General features: G+C 43.4%; 1 protein-coding gene across 2 annotated transcripts in view; it reads left to right on the forward strand.

Moving 5' to 3' along the window:
- SH3KBP1 (SH3 domain containing kinase binding protein 1) overlaps positions 1-20,651 on the forward strand; it is a 188,282-nt gene that overhangs the window by 135,532 nt on the left and 32,099 nt on the right. For both annotated transcript variants that reach the window (XM_021711223.1, XM_021711224.1), the window contains one exon: positions 13,799-13,884. In XM_021711223.1, the coding sequence (XP_021566898.1) occupies positions 13,799-13,884 (86 nt within the window). The remainder of the gene's footprint in view (positions 1-13,798; positions 13,885-20,651) is intronic.

Genomic DNA, 20,651 nt, shown 5'->3' on the forward strand with positions numbered 1-20,651 from the left:
GCCGAGGCTGCGGGGGCGGGGAACAGCCACTGCACTCCAGTCTGGGTAACCGAGTGAGACTCCAACTCAAAAAAAAAAAAAGAAGATGGCAGTTGAGTGGTAAACGCCAGGATGTGGGCAGGAGGCCCAGGGACTTTCCAGACCTGTGCTGCTTGGAGATGACCTACTGCTTCAAATGTTAAACATGCACGTACCTTTCCTGTGAAAGGCCGGAGGCTATACTGAGAGAAGAGGAGCATAGGATGGGAGGAGTGTGGTTGAATTATATGTGTTCCTACTTGTAATGATACTGGTGAAACACTGGGAGATAAGTTTTTGATGGGCTCTGAGGCATTTTAGCTTGAGGCAAAGATTAAGTAAACATTTATATGCCGAACATCAACTAAGTGCTCAGGGAAGGACAGATGTCTCTCTTGAGAACAACTTACTGGTATGGAAGTTAATTTTTTCTTTAGATTTACCAAGGCATCCTGGCCTAAAACCCCAGGGATACAGTATGGCAGGAAATAAGTTTGCCGGTACTGATCACTCGGCGAGGTGTCTAGCCCCCATGCCCACCAAAAAAGAGCATTTAAAAGACCTTTTTGCTCTTATTAGGTATGCACTAATCAATTAAGTAACCGAAAAAGAGAAAGTTAGTGAGTGCACGCAGGTGTTCCCTAAGTCGACAGGCAAACTGTGTACCTGGGTGCTTAGGCTATCATTTTGAACTTGGATTATTCAGGTGTCCTAAGCTTCTTTTCAGAGTGGTGTCTTGTATGATTTTTGAGTGTTTTCCTCCTTTTCTACAAGTATGATGACATGTTTTTGGAGAATTCAGGAGAGAGAACTTGGCTAGAAATTACAGAGGTCGGTGTCATTGACTCAGAAAGGGTAGTTATAAGCATGGGATGGATATAACCACTCCAGGAGATTATGGAGAAGGACAAGTGCAGGGAAAATTATTATTTATACGGTGGAGGAAGGACTAGAGGTCATCAAAAAGGGTAGGAGAAGTATGATGCCATGGAAACTAGAAGAAGGGAGTGTGGACAGGTGGTTCTCATGCTTGGGCTTGCATCAGAATCACTGGGGCTGGGTGGGAGGAACTTGATAAAACAGACTACTACTGCCCCAGGTTTCTTATTCAGGATGTAAGGCCTGAGAATTTGCATTTCTCACAAGTTCCCAGTGCTGCTGCTACTGGTCAGGGGACCACACTGTGAGAACCGCTGCCATCGTGAGAGCCAGGGATACCTAAGCTTTGATCATTAGTTGACCCTTGATGATCCAAGTTGAGCAATCTCTATGGAATAATTGGGGGCAGCATACAGATTTGGAGTGAGTTGAAGAGAAAATGAGCAGGCAGCCAAGCATGTATAGACTTGTCTTGTGAGAAATTGGCTATGGAAAGAAGATGGAAAATGTGTGCTAGGTATGGATTCAATGATGAGAGAGAGAGCGAGAGAGGTGGGTGTGTGTGTGTGTGTGTGTGTGTGTGTGTGTGTGTGTGTGTGTGTGTGTATGTGTGTGTGTGAGAGAGAGAGAGTCACATTTGGCCAGGCCATCTACTTTGGTAGCCAAGCTCACCCATGGGTTACTTGGACTTGGGGGCCAGGCACATCAGAGTCAAAACCCCACCCCTCTTCTTAGATACCCTGTGACCTGGGGCAAGTCTGTTTCCTCAGCTGCAAAATGGCACAATAAGGCCTACCTTGCTCAGGTGTGGAGAATTTAAACAGACTGCTCCACCCCAGGCTCTGAGCTTGTTGCCTGGCAACTTGAGAGGCACTCACTAAATCTGTGAGCTCAATGGGAGAGGGGTTCCCATGGAGTGGCAAGCAGGTCATGCTGGAGCCCTGAGGGAGTGTAAATGTGGACATTCTCAGTACATTGGGAGGTCTCTGGGGTGAAGGCATGAACAGCCTTCCTCAGATGCAGTGATAGTTTCAGGACTCAGGAAAGGCCAGTAACTGAGAGAGGGCAGTTGATTTATGGAACATAGAAATCCTATAGGGCACAGGGGAAAGCACCTTGCTGTATTTTACACATATCTTCATTATTTGCTGACCTCATGTCATTTGTTTGTATAATCGTGTCTCTTTTTTTCTTTCCACTCACACATGGAATGTATTTTATCTGCTGGAGCAAGAACCAACCATAGTGATGGATTTAGTGGCAGCCCAAACTGAGCTACATTGATTTTCCTGCCACTGATGGCCAGAATCAGGCAGTGAAACAGTAGGAAGTTTTAACACCTCACACATGCTCCATACTCATTGGTTTCTATGATGCTTTTCCTATGGGTTATTTCTTTGAGTACTCTTCCTCCAAGTGGCACCCCACAAACATTTCTCAGAGTTGCACAATGATGAATTCGCCCTCCTCCAGACACTGCCCAAGAATTGGGCTCAGCATCTTTAAGGCTTCTTGCACCACTCTGAGTTGTCAAACTGTGGGTTTGCAGATGAGGCCTGTGGATATCACGATCCTTTTGCCGTAGGTGGTTGCAGGGCTTGTTGTGCCCTGGATGGGCTCTGGAGGGAGGCCTGCTTCCAGATAGACTTGCAGAGTCTGCACAAACCACAGAAATTTGGAGGGGAATGGAGTGAGCAATGTCCCATCACCTCCCAGCGTGTCTTCACCTTCTATAAATAGCCAGTCTTGTTTGTGCTCATCTGGGCAAGGACGTGCCATGCAAAGGGAGAGCTGCCAGGAACACCACTCTGGTTTCTGCTTCTTGTGCCCCTGGCCTCGCTCAGGTTGTCCCACATTTAAATGAGACTCCCTTTGCAGTCCAAAAGTACCTGTGATTCCTGGGACATTTTTGGCCACCAAGTGGGTTTGTAGGGAGTCCACAGAATTCAGCAGAACCTTTGAATCTATATTTATGGTAAGGAGGAGGGAGCCTTCTTCTACTCTCATGTGAGGAACAAAGGAAACTGGGGTTACTAGTGCTCCCATTTTGTCCTTTCCTCATGGAAGATCCATCCTGCATGGGCAGTAACATCCATCCCTGGGCCGAAGGCTTTTGAAAGATGGGCTTTGCATCCATCGTCTTTACAGATGGGTGGAGCTCTCTTATAGTTGTTGATTTGAGAGGAAAAAAAACCTCTTGGATCATAAAATAATGTGCATATGGATGCTCATTTCTATTATTGCTATCCCATGTGTGGTGGGAAAAGATTGGACCAGCTTGGTGTCAGAAAACTTCCATCTGGTTCCAGCTCTACCACCAATCAGCCATGTGGCCTTAGGTATATCACTCCCTGCCCTTGAAGTGCAGGACCCTTGTCTATAATAAAATGGGGGCTTGAGTTGAGTTCTCTCTACTCAGATTTAACACTCAGAGCTGAAGTCTGAGATGTTATGAGCAGGCAGCTAGGAGAGCATGAAGGGAGTGCTCACTTGCGCTGACTTTGCACCCTCTGGTGCCCGATTGACCAGGGACCATAGAGGTGAACAATAAGAATAGTGGTTTTACTTTAGAAGGGGGTGATGAATAAGGTTGCAGAATTGGAGAAAGAAAGAAGACAGGGAAAAAAAGAGTCACCATATAGACTTGGAATCTTTTGTCAGTAGGAATCGGTAGATTTGCACTTCCTCCCTTCATCCCTTCATCCCTACTCACCTTCAGAAGGTGTGTGGGTTCTTTTTGGTGTCTTTTTTTCTTGCTGCTGTTAGTGCTGCTGCTAATTTATTTGTTTGCTTGCCTTGGCTTCCTGTGCACTTCAACACCTTGTTCGTGCCACATGTCTTGGCTTAACTGTCCCAACTCAGGCTAAATTGGGCCATGCCACTGGCTAAGTTCATGATCTCAAGGGGTGCACATGGTGTATCTTCCACATTCCTATCTGTGCACTAAGTCTTGTCTTATGTCTTTGGTCTAAGTGGGAAGAGCAGCCCCCTCTGGATGGGTCACAGGCATGATTTTTGTTTATTAGCAGTACTTTTAAACTCAGGGAGCAAAGGCAATTTACTCAGCTGGCAGTGAGCTGGTGTGACATAGGTTGCCTGGTATCCTTGATGACTCACTGTCCCCAAGGCCAGATCACCAGCCGGGAAGACCAGGAGGCTGAGTAAAGCAGCTTCGAGAAAGATTCAAGAGGTTGCGCTCTGGAGTTAGACTTAATTGGCTTAAATCTAGATGTTGCCACCTATGACCTTGTATCAGCAAGTGACTTAATCTCACTGAGTCTCAATTTCCTTATCTGTATAATGAAAATAATGGTGTCACAGGAGGGATTCTCCAGGAAGCAGACTCTGAGCCAGCATTTAATATGAAGATATATTTTAGGGTTCGATACTCTTGGAAGGGAGAAGGAAGACGGTCTGAGCAGAGGGAAAAGTCATGTGATGCTGGCTCAAAAAGCCTCAGCCAAATCCATGGGGAGCTTTGGGGCTAAGATGGCCCATCTGAATTGTCCCGTGTTTGGCTACAATGGTCTAGACGTTAATACCTTTGGGCCTTGGGGTGTGGACTGCCTTTGAGAGGGGGAAGTGCCTTGTGTGAGGAGACTGCAGCTGAGATGGTCCCTGGAGGAGCCAACAGCTGGTGGCTGCCTGCTGACAACACTCCCAGCAGGCAGCGGGGGTGATGAGCCCTTCACTGAAGGGGGATGAGACATAGTAGGTACCTCAAGGGATGGTTGTGAGAATTGAATACTTAATACATGAAAGGTGCTTATTCTAAGCAGGTGCGATGACTCATGCCTCTAGTCTAAGTGACTCAGGAGGCTGAGGTGGAAGGATCACTTGAGCCCAGGAGTTCAAGGCTGCAGTGAGCTATGATTGCACCACTGCACTCTAGCCTGTGCAACAAGAGGGAGACCTGTCTCTAGAAAAAAAAAAGAAAAGAAAAGAAAGAAAGTTGCTTATTCTAGTGCCTAGCACGTGGTAAGCATTCAATAAATGGTAGCTGCTGCTGTTATTTTATGGGATCATAGGTTTACTTGTACTTACTAGGGTCCTTGGACAAATCAGTCCCTTCTCTGTGATTTAGGTTTTTGGCCCAGTAAAGCAAGGAATCTCTTTGCTGCTAGTTGCCTTTCCAAGTCATGTGTTTTAAGTGTCCATAACTAAAACTGCAGAGGAAAATACAAGAACATAGCATTATTTTGATTTAAAAAAATCACAAACAATTTAGGGCAACTTTGTTCTGATGTCTTTGGCTATATGGTAATATTGCCTGTCTTCTCTTATATTCTCCTTTTAGTTAACAGCTGTGGGCATAGCAACTCACCAGACAAAAGCACTTGCAGGAGCTTGTAAATTACAAAAGGATGGGCCTTTTCCTTTTCCTTTGAGTTCAATAACATCCTTTTTGTCAAAATGTTCAGCAGATTGGGAAGAATGGGGACCATTGAGGGGCTGCATGCTCATTGGATGTCAGCCTTTCCAGACACGTGCTTCACAGAATTTCAGAAATTCTGGTATTTTTCAGAACTGAAATTCATTAGCATTGTTGTAAGAGTCTATAAATACAGTGAAAAGCTTTACAAATAGATATTGTAAAATGCTTACACACCCACAGTCTGAACACTGTCAAAACACCAGCTGCAGCTTCCCTACTTGGAAGGATCAGAACCTTTTTTAAACTATACCTACTGTGTTTTCAAAATAGGCTTGTTTCTGGCCCTGTGTAGAAGATCATTTCAGCTTAAACCAGTGTCTGCCTCTTAGCATGAGGGATCAGGGCTCAGTTGGAGAGATGGGGGTAATCCCAATCTCCTTCCTATCAAAATGTGGCTGGTGATTTAGAATCTGAGAAGGAGTCCCTCAGGGATGATTAGTCCCTGTTTCTTCAGGTTGGTCCCTTGTGGTTCAGGTATCAGAACATCTGTACAGAGCCTGCAGGCAAACCCCAGAGATGTGAAATGCTTCCCTTGAGTCAGAAGCCCCTCGCTGGCAAGGGTTCACCCCGGGTCACACTAAATGCCACTTAAGTGGCAGCTACGTTGGCTAACTTGGAGCAGAATAGTTTTGTCCTTATATCTGCTTCCATTAGAACAGTACTCCCTCAATCATTAACGGACCCTGAACACTTGCTATAATACTATAAGAAAGGGATTGGCAGTATCTGGAAACTGCCAGGGGAAGGTGGGGGACACATAACATCAATGAGGGTACCTGATCCCAAACCAGTCAAAGTGGAGACCAAAGGGAGGCCCAAACTTTACCTGTATGGTGTCCACTTGTGTACCTAATCTTGAATTATACCCCACATCTTTAAAATAATAAAAAAAAGGACAGTACTCCCAAAGTTGGGGGTAGAGCCTTTAGTAGCTACGAGTAACTTGCATCTTTGTTTTTCATCTTCATGATATTCTTTATAATTTTAACAGTTATAAAAACAATATGCGTCAGGCACAGTGGCTCACGCCTATAATCCCAGCACTTTGGGAGGCCGAGGTGAGAGGATTGCCTGAGCTCACAGGTTCAAGACCAGCCTGGACAACTTGGTGAGACCTCATATCTATAATAAATTTTAAAAAAATTAACTGGGCATGGTGGTGCATGCCTGTGTTTCCAGCTACTTGGAAGGCTGAGGTGGAAGGATTACCTGAGCCCAGCAGGTCGAGGCTGCCATGACTGTGAGTGTGCCACTGCACTCCAGCCTGGGTGACAGAGTGAGACTCCAACTCAAAACAAATAAACAAACAAACAAACAAAAAACCACACACACACAAAAACACAAAACGCCCTTGCAGCAACAGTTTCCATTGATGGCTATTGTCATAAAATGTTTTGTTTCTTAGGATTTCTCAGACAGAGATGTTGTATTGGTCTGTGCAACCTACCATAACAAAATATCATAGACCTGGTGGCCTAAACAACAGAAATTCATTTCCTCACAGTTGTGGAGACTAGAAGTCTAAGGTCAAGATATCAACAGGATTGGTTTCTCCTGAGGCCTCTCTCCTTGGTTTGCAGTTGGCCACCTTCTTGCTGTGTCCTCACTTTTTATTTTCTCTGTGTGTGCACATGCCTGATATCTTGTCTGCATTTCCTCTTTTTATAAGGACACTGGGTTGGATTAGGATCTGCCCTAACAGTCTTATTTTAGCTTGATTGCCTCTTTAAAGGCCCTATCTTCAGTGTGTTTGTAATTACAGTTTTTTAGAAACTGAGGGGTCAGGGCTTCAACACAGTTCAGCCCATAATAGACATATTCTTAGGGATCTAATAAATTTTGGTTTTTGTTTAAAAAGTGTTGGGTACAGTGGCTCATGCCTATAATCCCAGCACATTGGGAGGTAGAGACTGGAGGATTGCTTGAGTCCAGGAATTTGAAGCCAGTCTGGGCAACATAGAGAGACTTCGTCTCTACAAAAAATTTTTAACAATTAGCCAGGTGTGGTGGCACAAACCTGTAGTCCCAGCTACTTGGAAGGCTGTGGTGGGAGGATCACCGGAGCCCAGGGGTTCAAGATCAGCCTGGGCAACTTGACAAGACCTTGTCTCTACAACAACTCAAAAAACAATTAGCTGGGCATGGTGGTGTGCACCTGTAGTTACAGCTACTTGGAGGGCTGAGACGGAAGGATTGCCTGAGCCAGCAGATTGAGACTGCGGTGGCCGTGGTGTCACTGCACTCCAGCCTGGGCAACAGAGTGAGACTCCAATTCAAGAAAAAATAAAAGAGAGAGAGAGAGAGAGACAGAGACAGAGACTGAGATGCCGTCTCTACAAAAAATTTTAAAAATTAGTGAGGCATAGTGGCACAAGCCTATAGTCCCAGGTACTCAGGAGTTTGTGGTGGAAGGATCGCCTGAGCCCAGAAGATCAAGGCTTCAGTGAGTCATGATCGTGCCACTGCATCCTAGCCTAGGCAACAGAATGAGACCCCAACTCAAAAATTTTCTTTCACATTTTAAAAAAAGTGTTGACACTTTACTCAAGTATGAGAAATGCTTTGAGAATGTAGGTGCTGTGGTCTAAATGTTGTTTTGTTTTTTTTTTTTTTTTGAGTTGGAGTCTCACTCTGTCGCCCAGACTGGAGTGCAGTGGCCACTCCTGGCCACCACAACCTCGCCTGCTGGGCTCCGGCGATCCTTCCGCCTCAGCCTTCCAAGTAGCTGGAATTACAGGCATGCGCTACCACGCCCGGCTGATTTTTTGATTTATTGTAGAGATGAGGTCTCGCTGCCCAGGCGGGTCTCGAACCCGCGGGCTCAGGCAATCCACTCACCTCAGCCTCCCAAAGGCGCGGGATTACAGGCTGAGCCACCGAGCCCGGCTTGTGGTCTAAATGTTAATGCCCCTTCCAGAATCCATGTGTTGAAATCCTCACCTGTAAGGTGAAAGGATGAGAGATGGGACCTTTGAGAGGTGATTAGGTCATGGGGGCAAAGCCTTCATGAATGGGATTAGTGCCCTTAGAAAACCATCACCCTTCTACCATGTGAAAACACGGTGAGGAAGCATCATCTATGAACTGGGAAGTGGGGCCCTCATCAGACACAGAATCTACTGGTGCCTTGACCATGGACTTCTCAACCCCCAGAACTATGAGAAATGCATTTCTGTTATTTATAAGTCACCCAGTCTATGACATTTTGTTATATAGCAGCCTTACAGACTAGAGCAGGAAGTTAGAAATAGAATCAAGAATATAACCTATCCATAGGTTATGTCCTAAGATGTACAAAGCCCAGACAAATCATGTTTACGTACTCATTTAGTCAAGTGGAAACTCTTTTGGTGTACCTACATATAAAGCATTGAGAAAAGTGACAAAATCCCATTCTGAAGAATAAGTGGAGTAGATCATTAAGTACACGTATAAATATGATGTGCTTTGATAAGGGTTAGGGTGGAGGGTTATGTTGCAGGAAACTTGAGGAAGAGAGAATCTCTGAGTCCTAAAAGGTAAGTTACATTTGTTCAAGTAGAGTGGGAAGGGAGGGCATTCCAAACATTGACAGAGACAAGATTTGGAGGCAAAGGAGGTGATGAAATGTCTTAGAATTTTGCCACAACTCACAGGACCACCCCCTGCTCTAACCCCACCTCGGGCTCCAACATTTCTCTAATGTTGAAATTATGGAACAAGAGCTCTAGAAGGCCCCTCAGAGGTGATCCTTTTTGAGCTAGCCCACCAGTCATTTTGTTGATGAAGCACCCAAGGTCCAGAGAGGTTAAGTAATCTGGTCAAGGTCACACAGGTAGTGAACAGCTGATATAGATGTAGCACACCTGGCCTGAACTTCTAAGTCTAGGATTTATAACTCTACATACCCCCAACTGGTTCCTGGGTGAGATGACCTTATGGAGCACCTAGGGTCAGGGTGGTTCCTAAAGGAGAGTTTGTAGGGCAGGGATGACCTTATGGAGCATCTAGGGTCAGGATGGTTCTTAAAGGAGAGTTTGTAGGGCAGGAGCAGGCAATCTCATCTTGACCTTGGTGATGCTGTTGGGGAGAAAGAAGAGAGAATATGGGCTGCCTGAACTGTATGAATCTCTATAGTATTGTTAAAAGTAAACTTTAAAAGGAAGGGAATGTTCACCTGTAGTCTTACTGCAGAAACAACTATTATTAACATTTTTGGACTATTTCTTTCTCATCCTTTTCCTATGTATGATTTGGTTTGTCTTCCACCAATTTCACATAGGTGTGGTTGTACTAAGCATCATATAACTTTATGTCTTAGGGGGAAAAAACTGCATGTATTGTACAAATACATAATGCATTCCCATTTCAGAAAATCTGGCAAATGTTCAAATGTTCATGAGTTCAACAGATGTTTTCAGAGTCCCTGCCAGGTGGCTGGTACTGAGCTGGGTGGTGGAAGTCACCCATTCAACTACCCAGGAATAGCCACTGTAAATATTCTTTTAGTCTTTAAAAACAAAAATAAACAAACAAAAAAACTCTTTCGAATATGTCAAAAGGGCATGTTGGGTATATGTGCATTGGTGTGTGTATTGTTTTAAACCTGCCTTTATCCCTTAATATTGTATCATTCTAGCTAGTATAAATCACTTATAAACACCATTTTAATGGATATATAAAACTCTATCAAATATAATAGTTTATTTAAGTGTTCTCCATTTATGAAAGATTCCAGTTCTTTTCAGTTTTATGTATTACAGATAGCAGTGTGATAAACACACTGATGTATTTTAGACTGTTTCTTTAACATAGATTCCCAGAACTGAACATCTGAACATTTTAAATACTATTGATGTATACCCTGTTCTTAAAAATTACTTAGTTTTACCACATGCCATTCCACAATGGACTTAAGGTAACTTTCAGAAATACACATTATGCTAAGTGAAATAAGCCAAGCACAGAGAGACCAATGCCATATGGTCTCACTTATATATGGAATCTAAAAAAGTCGAACTCATAGAAGTGGAGAGTAAAATAGTAGTTACCAGAGACTGGTGGACAGGGAAAGGGGAGGTATTTGTCAAAGAGTACAAAGCTTCCAGTAGATAGGAATAATAAATTCTGGATCTTTTGCACGCAGGATGACTATAGGTAATGATAATGTAGTCTATATTTTTAAACAGCCAAAATAGAGACAATTTTAAATTTTATTTATTTTATTTTAAAGATGTGGAGTACATTTCAGGATTAGGTCTACAAGTGGTCATTGTACAGATAAAGTTTGGGCCTTCCTTTGGTCCCCACTTTGCCTGATTTGAGATCAGGTGCCCTTATTAATGTTATGTGCCCCCCCTCGCTCCCCTGCCAGTTTCTGGCTACTGCCATTCCCTTAAAAGAGAAGATTTTAAATGTTCTGATTATAAAGAAATGATACCCGTTTGAGGTGATAGATATGTTAATTAGCCTGATTTGATCATTCTACAATGCATACATGTTTCAAAACACCACACTGCCTTATAAATATATACAATTATTATTTGTCAATTAAAAATAAAAAATAATTAAAAAACAAAAGTGTATATTCAAAAGAAAAACAAAAATTCATATAAAAAATAAAATAGTTGAGAGTGACAATACAAAGAAAATAAGGATAGAAAAGTAATAAAACTCAAGACAAGATGAACATAGTAATGTACAGTAAGAGTCCCCTGCAGTTTCTCATATTTGACTGGAAGCTTCCAGCTGTCAAATCGTAGAGGGAAATAGCAGCTCTAAGATTGACAGTTACCAAAATACACAAATAAACCACATGTTCAGAAGCAGCTGAATTGTTCTGAGATACATGTGATTAACTCATGAGCAAAACTCCATCTCCCCACCAACAGTCCCCTGACTTACTCCCCAGCTGCCCACCAGGGTGTCACCTCAAGCCACCTTCCCCCTTGACCGAAAAAAAAAAAAAGACCCAAGTGAAATTCACTGGACTTACTGCCTAAGTGGCCTCTCGCCTCTGCAGGGCATATGTTCCCATAAGTTTTAGTCCTTGTTGTATTCCAGAAAGGACAGAACTGTCTGGCTGTGAGTATAACTTGCATTCAGTCAGTTTGGAGGATGTCAGCACCAAATCTCTCAGCCTCTGTGTATACCAAATGATGATATTTTAGCCCCCTCCTGCCCCCAGTTATTTATTTATATATGGGGAAAGGAAAACTTTTGAAAATAAAAATGTTTTTCTACGAACAATTCTGCATTTCTGAAACATTTTATTCGGAAGATTGCCTTCGAATTAGTGGACAATGGAGTCCTGACAGTGAAGGGTTTTGAAATAAATGTTCTCAATCCTCCTGTTCCTATTGGATCAGTATCTGCCTGAGGCAGTGGTCCTGTGGGACCTGGGCTTTGGTGTCCAGGAGATGGAGAAAGGGAGTCTGCTTTGAAAACCAGGCCTCTAGGGCCCCACGGCCTTAGGAAGTTGGGATGAGGCAGGAGTAAAGGCCCTTCTCTGAAGTCCAAGCTTCTTCTCATTTCCAGGTACAGGAGTTCATGTTTTTCCTGAACTTCTATTTCAACCTAGCTCTGAAAGGCCCAGCAAGTGTCATAATGCACACTCGCAGTGTGATTGTACTGAGCATCACACGACTTTATGTCTTAGGGAAAAAACTGCATTTATTGTACAGATACATAATGGGTTCCAATTTCAGAAAATCTGGCAGATGTTGGAGCTATATTTTCTCTTAGTGGAGGCCAAGTCATTAGGCCCAAGCGTGGTCCCTGGAATTCTCACCTTTGCTGCTTCTCTGGTTGAGAGTGCTTGAGGTTAAGAGGCAGTGTGGTTGTATGCTTGGGAATTTAGGAGAACTTACCTCCTTTCATTGGTTGTTCTCAACTATCACAAGGACATAAGTCTCATTCTGACTGCTCCCACCACCGCCCCTTCCTGAGTGAGAAACCCAAGGTCCTCTTTGTCCACTCCTTTATTCGGAGTTTACATATAGCACCCTCCCTGATCTGACCCACAGGTTATAAGTCTCCTGCTGCAACTGTTTCTCCGTCCTCCATTACCTCCAGGACCGGGGCAAACTGAGCCCTGTAGTACCTGACCTAGCAGTCAGACCTTTCTCAACCTTGCCAGCCTTTCTTCTCTCGATCTTCTCTGGGGACTTCAGGCATTGGCCTTGGGACCCCAGTCCACACAGGCACTCTCTCACACACTTAGGTCCTTGCTCATCACACCTCTTACAGATCCATTCTCTCCCCCTTTTCCTCCAAAGCCCAATTGTATTGTCACCTCTGTGTGTTCCCCACCCTCCACTATGCAGATCCCCTGCACTGACTGTTCTTTCTTCCCATAGGACCATGACATGCCTGTATCTTACATAACCTGGGCCGTGTGGACATGTGCTTGTCTGTCTCTCACATTTAGACTGTGAGTCCTTCCAGAGTAGGTACCGCCTCTTACTACTCCCAGAGCAAGAGGTATATGACAAGTGTGTGCTGACTAAATCTGTTACTACTCATTGTGCAGCTCAGCTTCAGGCCATGGTGACCTTCAGGGGTAGTGAGATGGACTACTTCTGTTGCTTTGCCAGGAACAACTGTTCGACTTCTGTCTCTTATTTTATGAGCGAGGGTCTTTTCCTATTGCACTGCTGTCACAGCCCTTGGATAGTCTCTGCTGTGGCTCATCTCTCCCCAAAGGCCCAAAGAGCTGCCCAACTGATGGGGAGGGAGGGGCATACCTCGTCAACAAGGGTACCTGCATAATCAACATTTGTATACCTAACCCTGAATTGTAAAAAAGGAAAGGATTTGGAAGAACGTTATGCTCTGTGTTTCTCTCATTGTCTTAGAGGCCTGTCCTCATCCCAAATAACTGTTTTTAGCCCAGATATAGAGGGAAGTCACTGGTGTCTTGATGGGCATGGAGCACCCACCCAGAAGCTGTCTAATTTTACAGGCCTGTGCCACAGTGCCAGCTTTCAGGTTGCCAGATCTCAACTCGACACCTTGTGCCTGTCAACAGCCTGGCTGATGGCTCAGCCTGAGGCCAGAAAACCTTTTTCTCAAGGTTAAAAGTAGCTGACCTTTGACAAGCAGCATTGGCTAAATTCCTTGCTCCTTAAAAGGAAAGCTTCCAGTTATCATTTGCTTATTTGGCCACGGGCAGGAGCAGGCCTTCTGTCACACCCTGTGTACCGGCAGGAGGGTTTGTGGCTGGAGGTGCATTGGCGAACAGTCATTTTTAAAATAGCCATCTTTGAAAATGTGTGCTGGAGAGGAGCACATCCAATCTGTCAGCTGGTTTGCACCCCAGCCCATGTGGCTGGGACAGCTCATTGACTCTCTGGCTCCCTCATAGGCGACAGTGCCACCCACCCCCACACACAGCACACTCCTTAACGTGTGTGCAGCAAGAAAGCTGACAGAGTGACAAGGACATACACCAACTATTAAATGTCTGGGCTTGTGTTTTTAATGTAGGGGTGACATTCCAAAGATTGACTTGGCGGGCAGTTCACTATCCAGCATCTTGGACAAGGATCTCTCGGACCGCAGCAATGACATCGGTGAGTAAGGACGGTGTTCTTGCTTCTCTTTGCAGGGTTAGAAAAGAACTGCAAAACCTGGATTGCCTCTTCAAGCAGAGCAATGAGAACTAAGGAAACTATTCAAATGCAAGGCTGACAGCCCTCGCTTTGCATTAGATGATGCAGCTTTGTAAAGAAGGGGAGTGATGGTGCTTCCCAGGTTAAAACAGAATGCCTGGAACTTTTACCCTCTCTGGCCTTAGGAGAAATTCTTTGCATGGTCTAATGAAAAGAAAGGATGAGTAAGCCTTTTTGTAAAAGTGGGCATTAGCCCTTATTTTCATATTTTCCAATAATATGTGTGTTTAGTATAAAAAGGTGAATGGGTACAAATGCAGAATGGCAGGGTTCATCGTAGATACAGCAGTAGAAGTGTTTTGACTTCGAGTTGAAAATGAGCTTTGGTGTGGTAATTGCCACTTAGTTCAGAACACGAGTGAGTTTCCCAAGGTCAGGATACCACCATGTGATAACCGGGAAGGAGCTGAAGTTTCTCTGGGTAAACAAAAGTCAGAGGTCCTTTTGGGTGGGTGGGTGGGTGTGAGGCCAATGTGCTGTTAAGGCCACTGGCGGTCTGACCTGGTTGACAGCCCTTTTAAGAAGTCCAGATTCAGAGACTAAATTGTTTATTTAGCTTTATATCTTTTATTTGTACCTGTTGGGGTCATAAGTTAACATTCTCTCATATTCTGTGTAATATAGAAGGCCACATTTCAGAATTTACCTTGTTTTAATTAAACTTTTAATTTTGAAGTCATTGTAGATTCACATGCATTTGTAAGAAAGAATATGAAGAGATACATGTGCCCTTTACTTGGTCTCCCCAATGGTGACATCTTACAGGACCATAGTACAAATCACAACCAGAATGTTGACATTGATACAAACCAGCAATCTTACTCAGTTTTACTAGTAGTTGTGTGTGTGTAATCTTATCACACATGTAGGTTTGTGTGTCTTTCACAGTCAAGAGAGAAAACATTTTCATCACCACTAGGATCCCTTATGTTGCTCCTTTATAACCACGCCCACCTCCCTCTTGCCCACCCACTTCCCTAACCTCTGGCAGCCACTAGGAGAGATTGATTTGACTTGGAAGTTAGATTTTCAGCATCATCTGCTTTGGCCTCTCACTTTAGAAACAAATGCGTGACAGTTGGCAGGCCTTATAGGAGTGCTAGAGCCAGTGACAATGAATGCTCTCCTCGCCTGCTGTTACTGTTACTTCTTGGTGTGGGTGCTGTTTTCTTCTGGGACTTGCTAATAGAGTTGCATCTTTGCAACTGCTGAACTGCAGTCTCTGGTCTGATCTTGGGAAGCCTTGGGGGTAGGATGTGTGGTTGCGGCTGTAAATGCCAAAAGTACTTGCCCTGTTTCCAGAAGCTGATTTATATCCTCAGTCAGCCTTTGAGAAGCCCTGTCAGGCAGCATAACCCGACAGCTTGGACTGATGCAATAATAACAGAAACTCTGGCCTACTGTATGTAACTTTTGATCTGGTTAAAGGGCAAGGAAGAGCAGAGCCGTGATCGGCTGTGCATGAAAAGGAATCATCAGAGTGAACTGATTAAATTCTGGTTCTAGCACTGGTTTAATATTTGTGCCCTGTTTTAAGCCAGGGTGACTGGTTAAGTGAAGGCCATGCGGGACCTCACACAGGAAAGGATATGCTCTCCCTCTTCCAGAATACACAGGACCATAAAGAGCATTGACCTTTGACCCTTAATTACTTTGGGTCTGGAGATGTCTGAGGTGGCTATCACCAAAATATGAATCGCATGTTTCTCAGTCGGACAAGCTAGTTTGGAAATGTTGGCAGTACTGATGAGGGCAGGACAGGGTTAGTCTATAGAAGCTTTTCTTTTCTTTTCTTTTCTTTTCTTTTTGAGTCGGAATCTCACTCTGTCACCCAGGCTAGAGTGCAGTGGCATGCTTACAGCCACCGCAGCCTCAACCTGCTGGGCTCAGGCAATCCTTCCACCTCAGCCTTCCAAGTAGCTGGAACTACAGGCACACACCACCATGCCTGGCTAATTTTTTTATTTATTGTAGAGATGAGGTTTCACCAAGTTGCCCAGGCTAGTCTCAAACCCATGGGCTCAGGCAGTCCTCTCACCTCAGCCTCCCAAAGTGCTGGGATTATAGTCGTGAGCCACAGCACCCAGCCTATAGAAACTTTTCATACTGTGAAAACTAAGCACCAGTTGTATGTATTTGGGAGCCCACAAAGACAACGCTGAAGTTTGGTTCTCTCTCACTTTGCCACGAGGACATGAAGACTAAAACTTCTTGTTAGTAATTTAATGGATATATTAATTGCATTGTAAGAAATTATGATTGGCAGCCACATGATCAACCAATAAATACTTGAGTATCTACTAGTCAAATGCAAGGCTGCCGTATACTGACACCCTCACACACAGGCCTTACCTTTCAGGGACTGTGGATCTGTTTGGGTCCCTAAGATGGCAAAAGAAAAGTAAGATATCACTGGAGGTCTGTATAAATGATGACTGAGTGGTAGAAAGTAATGCTGATCAAAGGAAAGGTTTCTCCCTGGGACTCAGGGTGTTGGGACAGGCTCTATGAAGGGAGACAGACTTACCTGTTCCTTGACATTGGATTTGTTTAGGAGGGTAGTGGAGGTGGGCAGGGAAACTACATAGGGAGTGTTGGGCAGCTTGGTTGCAGTAGAGGGGTTGTGTTGGAAAGGAAGGGAGTTAACCTGGAAATATAAGTAGGGACTGGATTGAGTTTGAGGGAAATGAATTTGTAATTTATTCTGTAGGCAGTGGAAACCATTGATAGCTGACACCAAAGTGACATGACCAGGTTCGAAAGTTCAGATAACTGATAGTGTTTTGCAAGCCCAACCAGATGAAGAACAATGGGTGTCAAGGAGTCAGGTGATTTGATAGTTGGGATGAAAGGTAGAGAGAGCCGGAATGAAGCAGCTCATGGAAGGATCAGGAAAGAAGGGATGGATGTGGATGCAAGAATACAGGAGAGTGGTTGCCTGGCTTTAGCAACAGATTGGATTTGGAAGCCATAAGGAGGAGAGAATGATTTATTCATTGTGACGTTTTAGGGTCAGGTGGTGGGAACAAATGGCATGGGTAGAAATAAGCACGTCAGGAGGAAGAGCTGGTTTGGGGGAAAACACAATGCATTTAGTTAAGTGTGTTGGCTATACGATTGGGCCAGATATGCCCATGTTAGTGCTGAATGGAGGCAGAAGGTGGAGGGTAGAGGCTCAAGAGATTGGCGGAGATTGAAGGTAGGGTTAGGAGCTTTCTGGTGGTGAGAGAGGCGAAGGCAGGAGTGACCTCTGCAGACTTGAGTTGGAGTACTGAATCTGCAGGTTCTTAGCTGGGTGGCCTTTCATGATTTATACAGACTCTCCGAGCTTCAGCTTCTTTATCTCTAAAGAATACTGACGTCTCTATCTACTTCCTCACCTTGTCTTTCAGAATCATGTCAAATCACTTGGTAGGCTGTAAAAAGATTGAAATGCTTATTATTAATGTTGTTTGCTTAGAAGTAATAATTGGGCCAGGAAGATAAAGTCCTTACCATGAGAAAAGGCAAAGAAGAACCTAGGGCTGAAGACCAGACCCCACAAAGTCCATATTTAAGGGAAAAGCACGATCTTGCAACATCAGAGAGGCCAAGGGAGGAGAAGATTTTAAGCAGAGTGTCTTTAGACCCAAAGGCAGAAATGTTCTTTGTAGGTGGGTCGGTCGAGGAGAAAAGGACATTGTGGACATTGTGGTCTCTCCTCAGGACTGCTTTTGTAGCATTTGTTCATTGCTTTGGACCAAGGAGGAAATTCTTTGTACCAGAAAGTTTTGTTAGTGATTCAGACAATTGAAGCTGTCCAAATATGGAGTGTATTGAGTAGCATAATACAGTCCAAAAGCCAGTAGAAACCATCAGTATTAGCTCTAAATAAATCTGTTTCTGCTTAATAAAGCTATATTTTTAAATTATTATCATTTTAAAGAACATGACTTTTTCACATCTGTGTGGGCAGCAACCAGTATCTGTCAGCCAGTGATAATTTAGAATGAAATCAATTGGTCCAAAACTAAGTTATTGATGTCAGTTTGAGATATTGTTTGTATCACACTATGCAGCCATGTTTCAAGTAACATAATAGAAAACATGGATGAACTCCAACACAGGCTTGTGCTTGAATAGAAATGAAAATTAAATTGTCCAGTTTTCTCTTGCTGACAGGAGAATCTCTGTTCCAATGGAATGGGAGATTATAGGCTGCAAAGTCAAGTGCCATAACATTTACTGTTATTATGCCATATACTGTAGTTCCTATCACATGGTGGGACTTATTGTTACAGTTCAATGCTACGGAGACTTTCAGTTTCCTGCTAAAGCACATCGCAACAGGCCTCCAGAGCAGCCCGTGAACTAAACCACCTGTTTTCAACTAATTGACTTAGAGAAAGCCCTCTTCATTCCTCCTCATTGGCTTGGTGTCTTTGTTAGAATTGTTGTTTTCTTCCATCCTCTCCAAGTCTCCTCACACTTTTTCCATTCCCGTCTCTATGTGGACACCAACCCCTCTTCACTTGAGGAAGGTGAACATTTCCCCTCCGTTCTTTCAACTTGACCTACAAAGCACACTTCACACTGTAGTCAATTTGGGGGCCAAATGTTGCTCACTTTAAAGTCCAAACAGAAGTGGTTTGGAAAATATGAAGGCTAGCTTCAACTTGTCCTCAGATCTCACATCTGCCTGGGGCCTGTGGTTCATTAGGACCAGAAAATGTAAAAGTACTTCCCTGTGCCCTAGGAATGCCATTAAGAACCAATTGATTTGGGGTGCTGAGAAGGTTCTCAAACTGGGTTGTGGTGATGGTTGTACAACTATGTAAATGTACTAAAAATTATTAACTGGTATACTTAAAATGGGTGAATTTTATGGTACATAAATTATTATCTCAGTAAAACTGTTAAAAGAAAAAAAAGCTAATTGAAATTTTCCTAACACTCATGTTAAGGTCCCAATGTTAAAAAAGATATGCACACCACTAATCTATAAGTATAGTGTTAGAAGTGCCCCTTTGCCCCACTTTATAAAATAGTTGTGATTATTTTATAATAACCAGTATATTAGTGTTTCTGAGTTGTCTGTAAACTAACCCTTTACAAATAGAATTATGTTTTAGATGTGTTAAGAAAGCTCTCCAAAAGCTTGTAGAGGGATCATTTTGTAATGTAAGCAAGTCCCCTTAGGCTGTTAAATACGTGTATTGTTTTACACAGTTTGCTTAAATTGGCCCACCTGGACATTAATCCATAGTTGATTACAGCCCTGGTGATAGAATAATCCCAAAGTGTTTGAAAGGTTTAGGAGTGTTTTCTAAACATCTTTGGAAGTAGAACATACCTTTTTAATCTTTGATTTCTCTTTGAGGTACAACACGCAGATAGTTGCTTCTGAGGAATGTACCTGTGTGTGTAATATCTCAGTGTTAGCATCATTCCTCCAATACGATGGAAAGCAAATACTTCCTTTCATCACCCCTCTCCCATCATACTGAGGTTCTAGTGTTGGAATAATAGCAGTGGGAGCAAGCAAGAGGAAGTAAAGAAAGAACTAATATTCACTGGGTGCCCACTAGACTTTTGTCGGTTTTTTTCCTCATCATCAACAGCTCTGTGCAGAAGGTGTCATGACTCGTGTTTTTACAGTGAAGGAACAGGCAATAAAGAAAGCCCGGTAACTTGGACAAGGTTATCTGGCTAGTAAGAAGAGGAACTGGAGTTGAACCCAGGTCTCCCTGACCCATGAGCCCAATCTTTCAGGACATGAAGTACGTCTATATCAATGGTTCATGACTGCTTTCCTCAGGGAACATTTTTGGTTGTCATATCTTGGGTGTGGGGGCAGAAATGCTACTGGTGTCTAGTGGGTAGAGGCCAGTGATGCTGCTAAGTATCCTACAGTACACAGGACAACCCCACAAACAACAAAGAATGACTCAGCCCTAAATGTCAATATCACTGAGGTCAAGAGGGTCTGGTGTGTATCAAGAATCAGATGGTACACTGGGAGCAGCTGGGCTGAGAACGTGTATTCCCTTCAAGTACAGCCCTTTGTTCCCTGGAGTAGCCTGTCTAATTTCCTGAGAATTCTATATAACCTAGTTTGAAAATAATTTCAGAGCTTTTGAAAACCAGAGATTATATATACAAAAATATCTATGTATTTGATGTAATTACCTTAAACATCAACCAAGGACATAGCCATGCCATGAGAGACAGACAGAGAGAGAGGAGAGAGAGAGAGAGAGAGAGAGAGAGAGAGAGAGAGAGAGAGAGAGAGAGAGAGAGAGATTGAGATTGATCTTCCTCTGGCTTGTGGCAAGTCAAATGCCACTTGGATCTGATTTCACATAGAAAGAGTATTGTATTTGAGATCAGATATTCATCAAAGATCGAATACCCAGTGTTTAAATGGGTATTAAATAAAAGCAGAGTCTACAGCCACACCACTCTGAATATACCGTCTCATCTAAATAAAAGGACAACAGACATGACATTTGATCAATTCTAAATTCTAAATCTTTACTCTGTATAGTAAAGCTATACAGGAGATATCTATCTATCTATCTATTGATCTATCGGGGGACCCCCAAAAAACAGAATTTATTTATTAAAAATTGTGTATTTATTCTTTTTTTTTTTTTTTTAAGTTGGAGTCTCACTCTGTTGCCCAGACT

The sequence above is a fragment of the Carlito syrichta genome, unplaced genomic scaffold, assembly GCF_000164805.1.
Source record: "Carlito syrichta isolate Samal-C Ts95f unplaced genomic scaffold, Tarsius_syrichta-2.0.1 Scaffold301942, whole genome shotgun sequence".
In the NCBI taxonomy this organism is placed as follows: domain Eukaryota; kingdom Metazoa; phylum Chordata; class Mammalia; order Primates; family Tarsiidae; genus Carlito; species Carlito syrichta.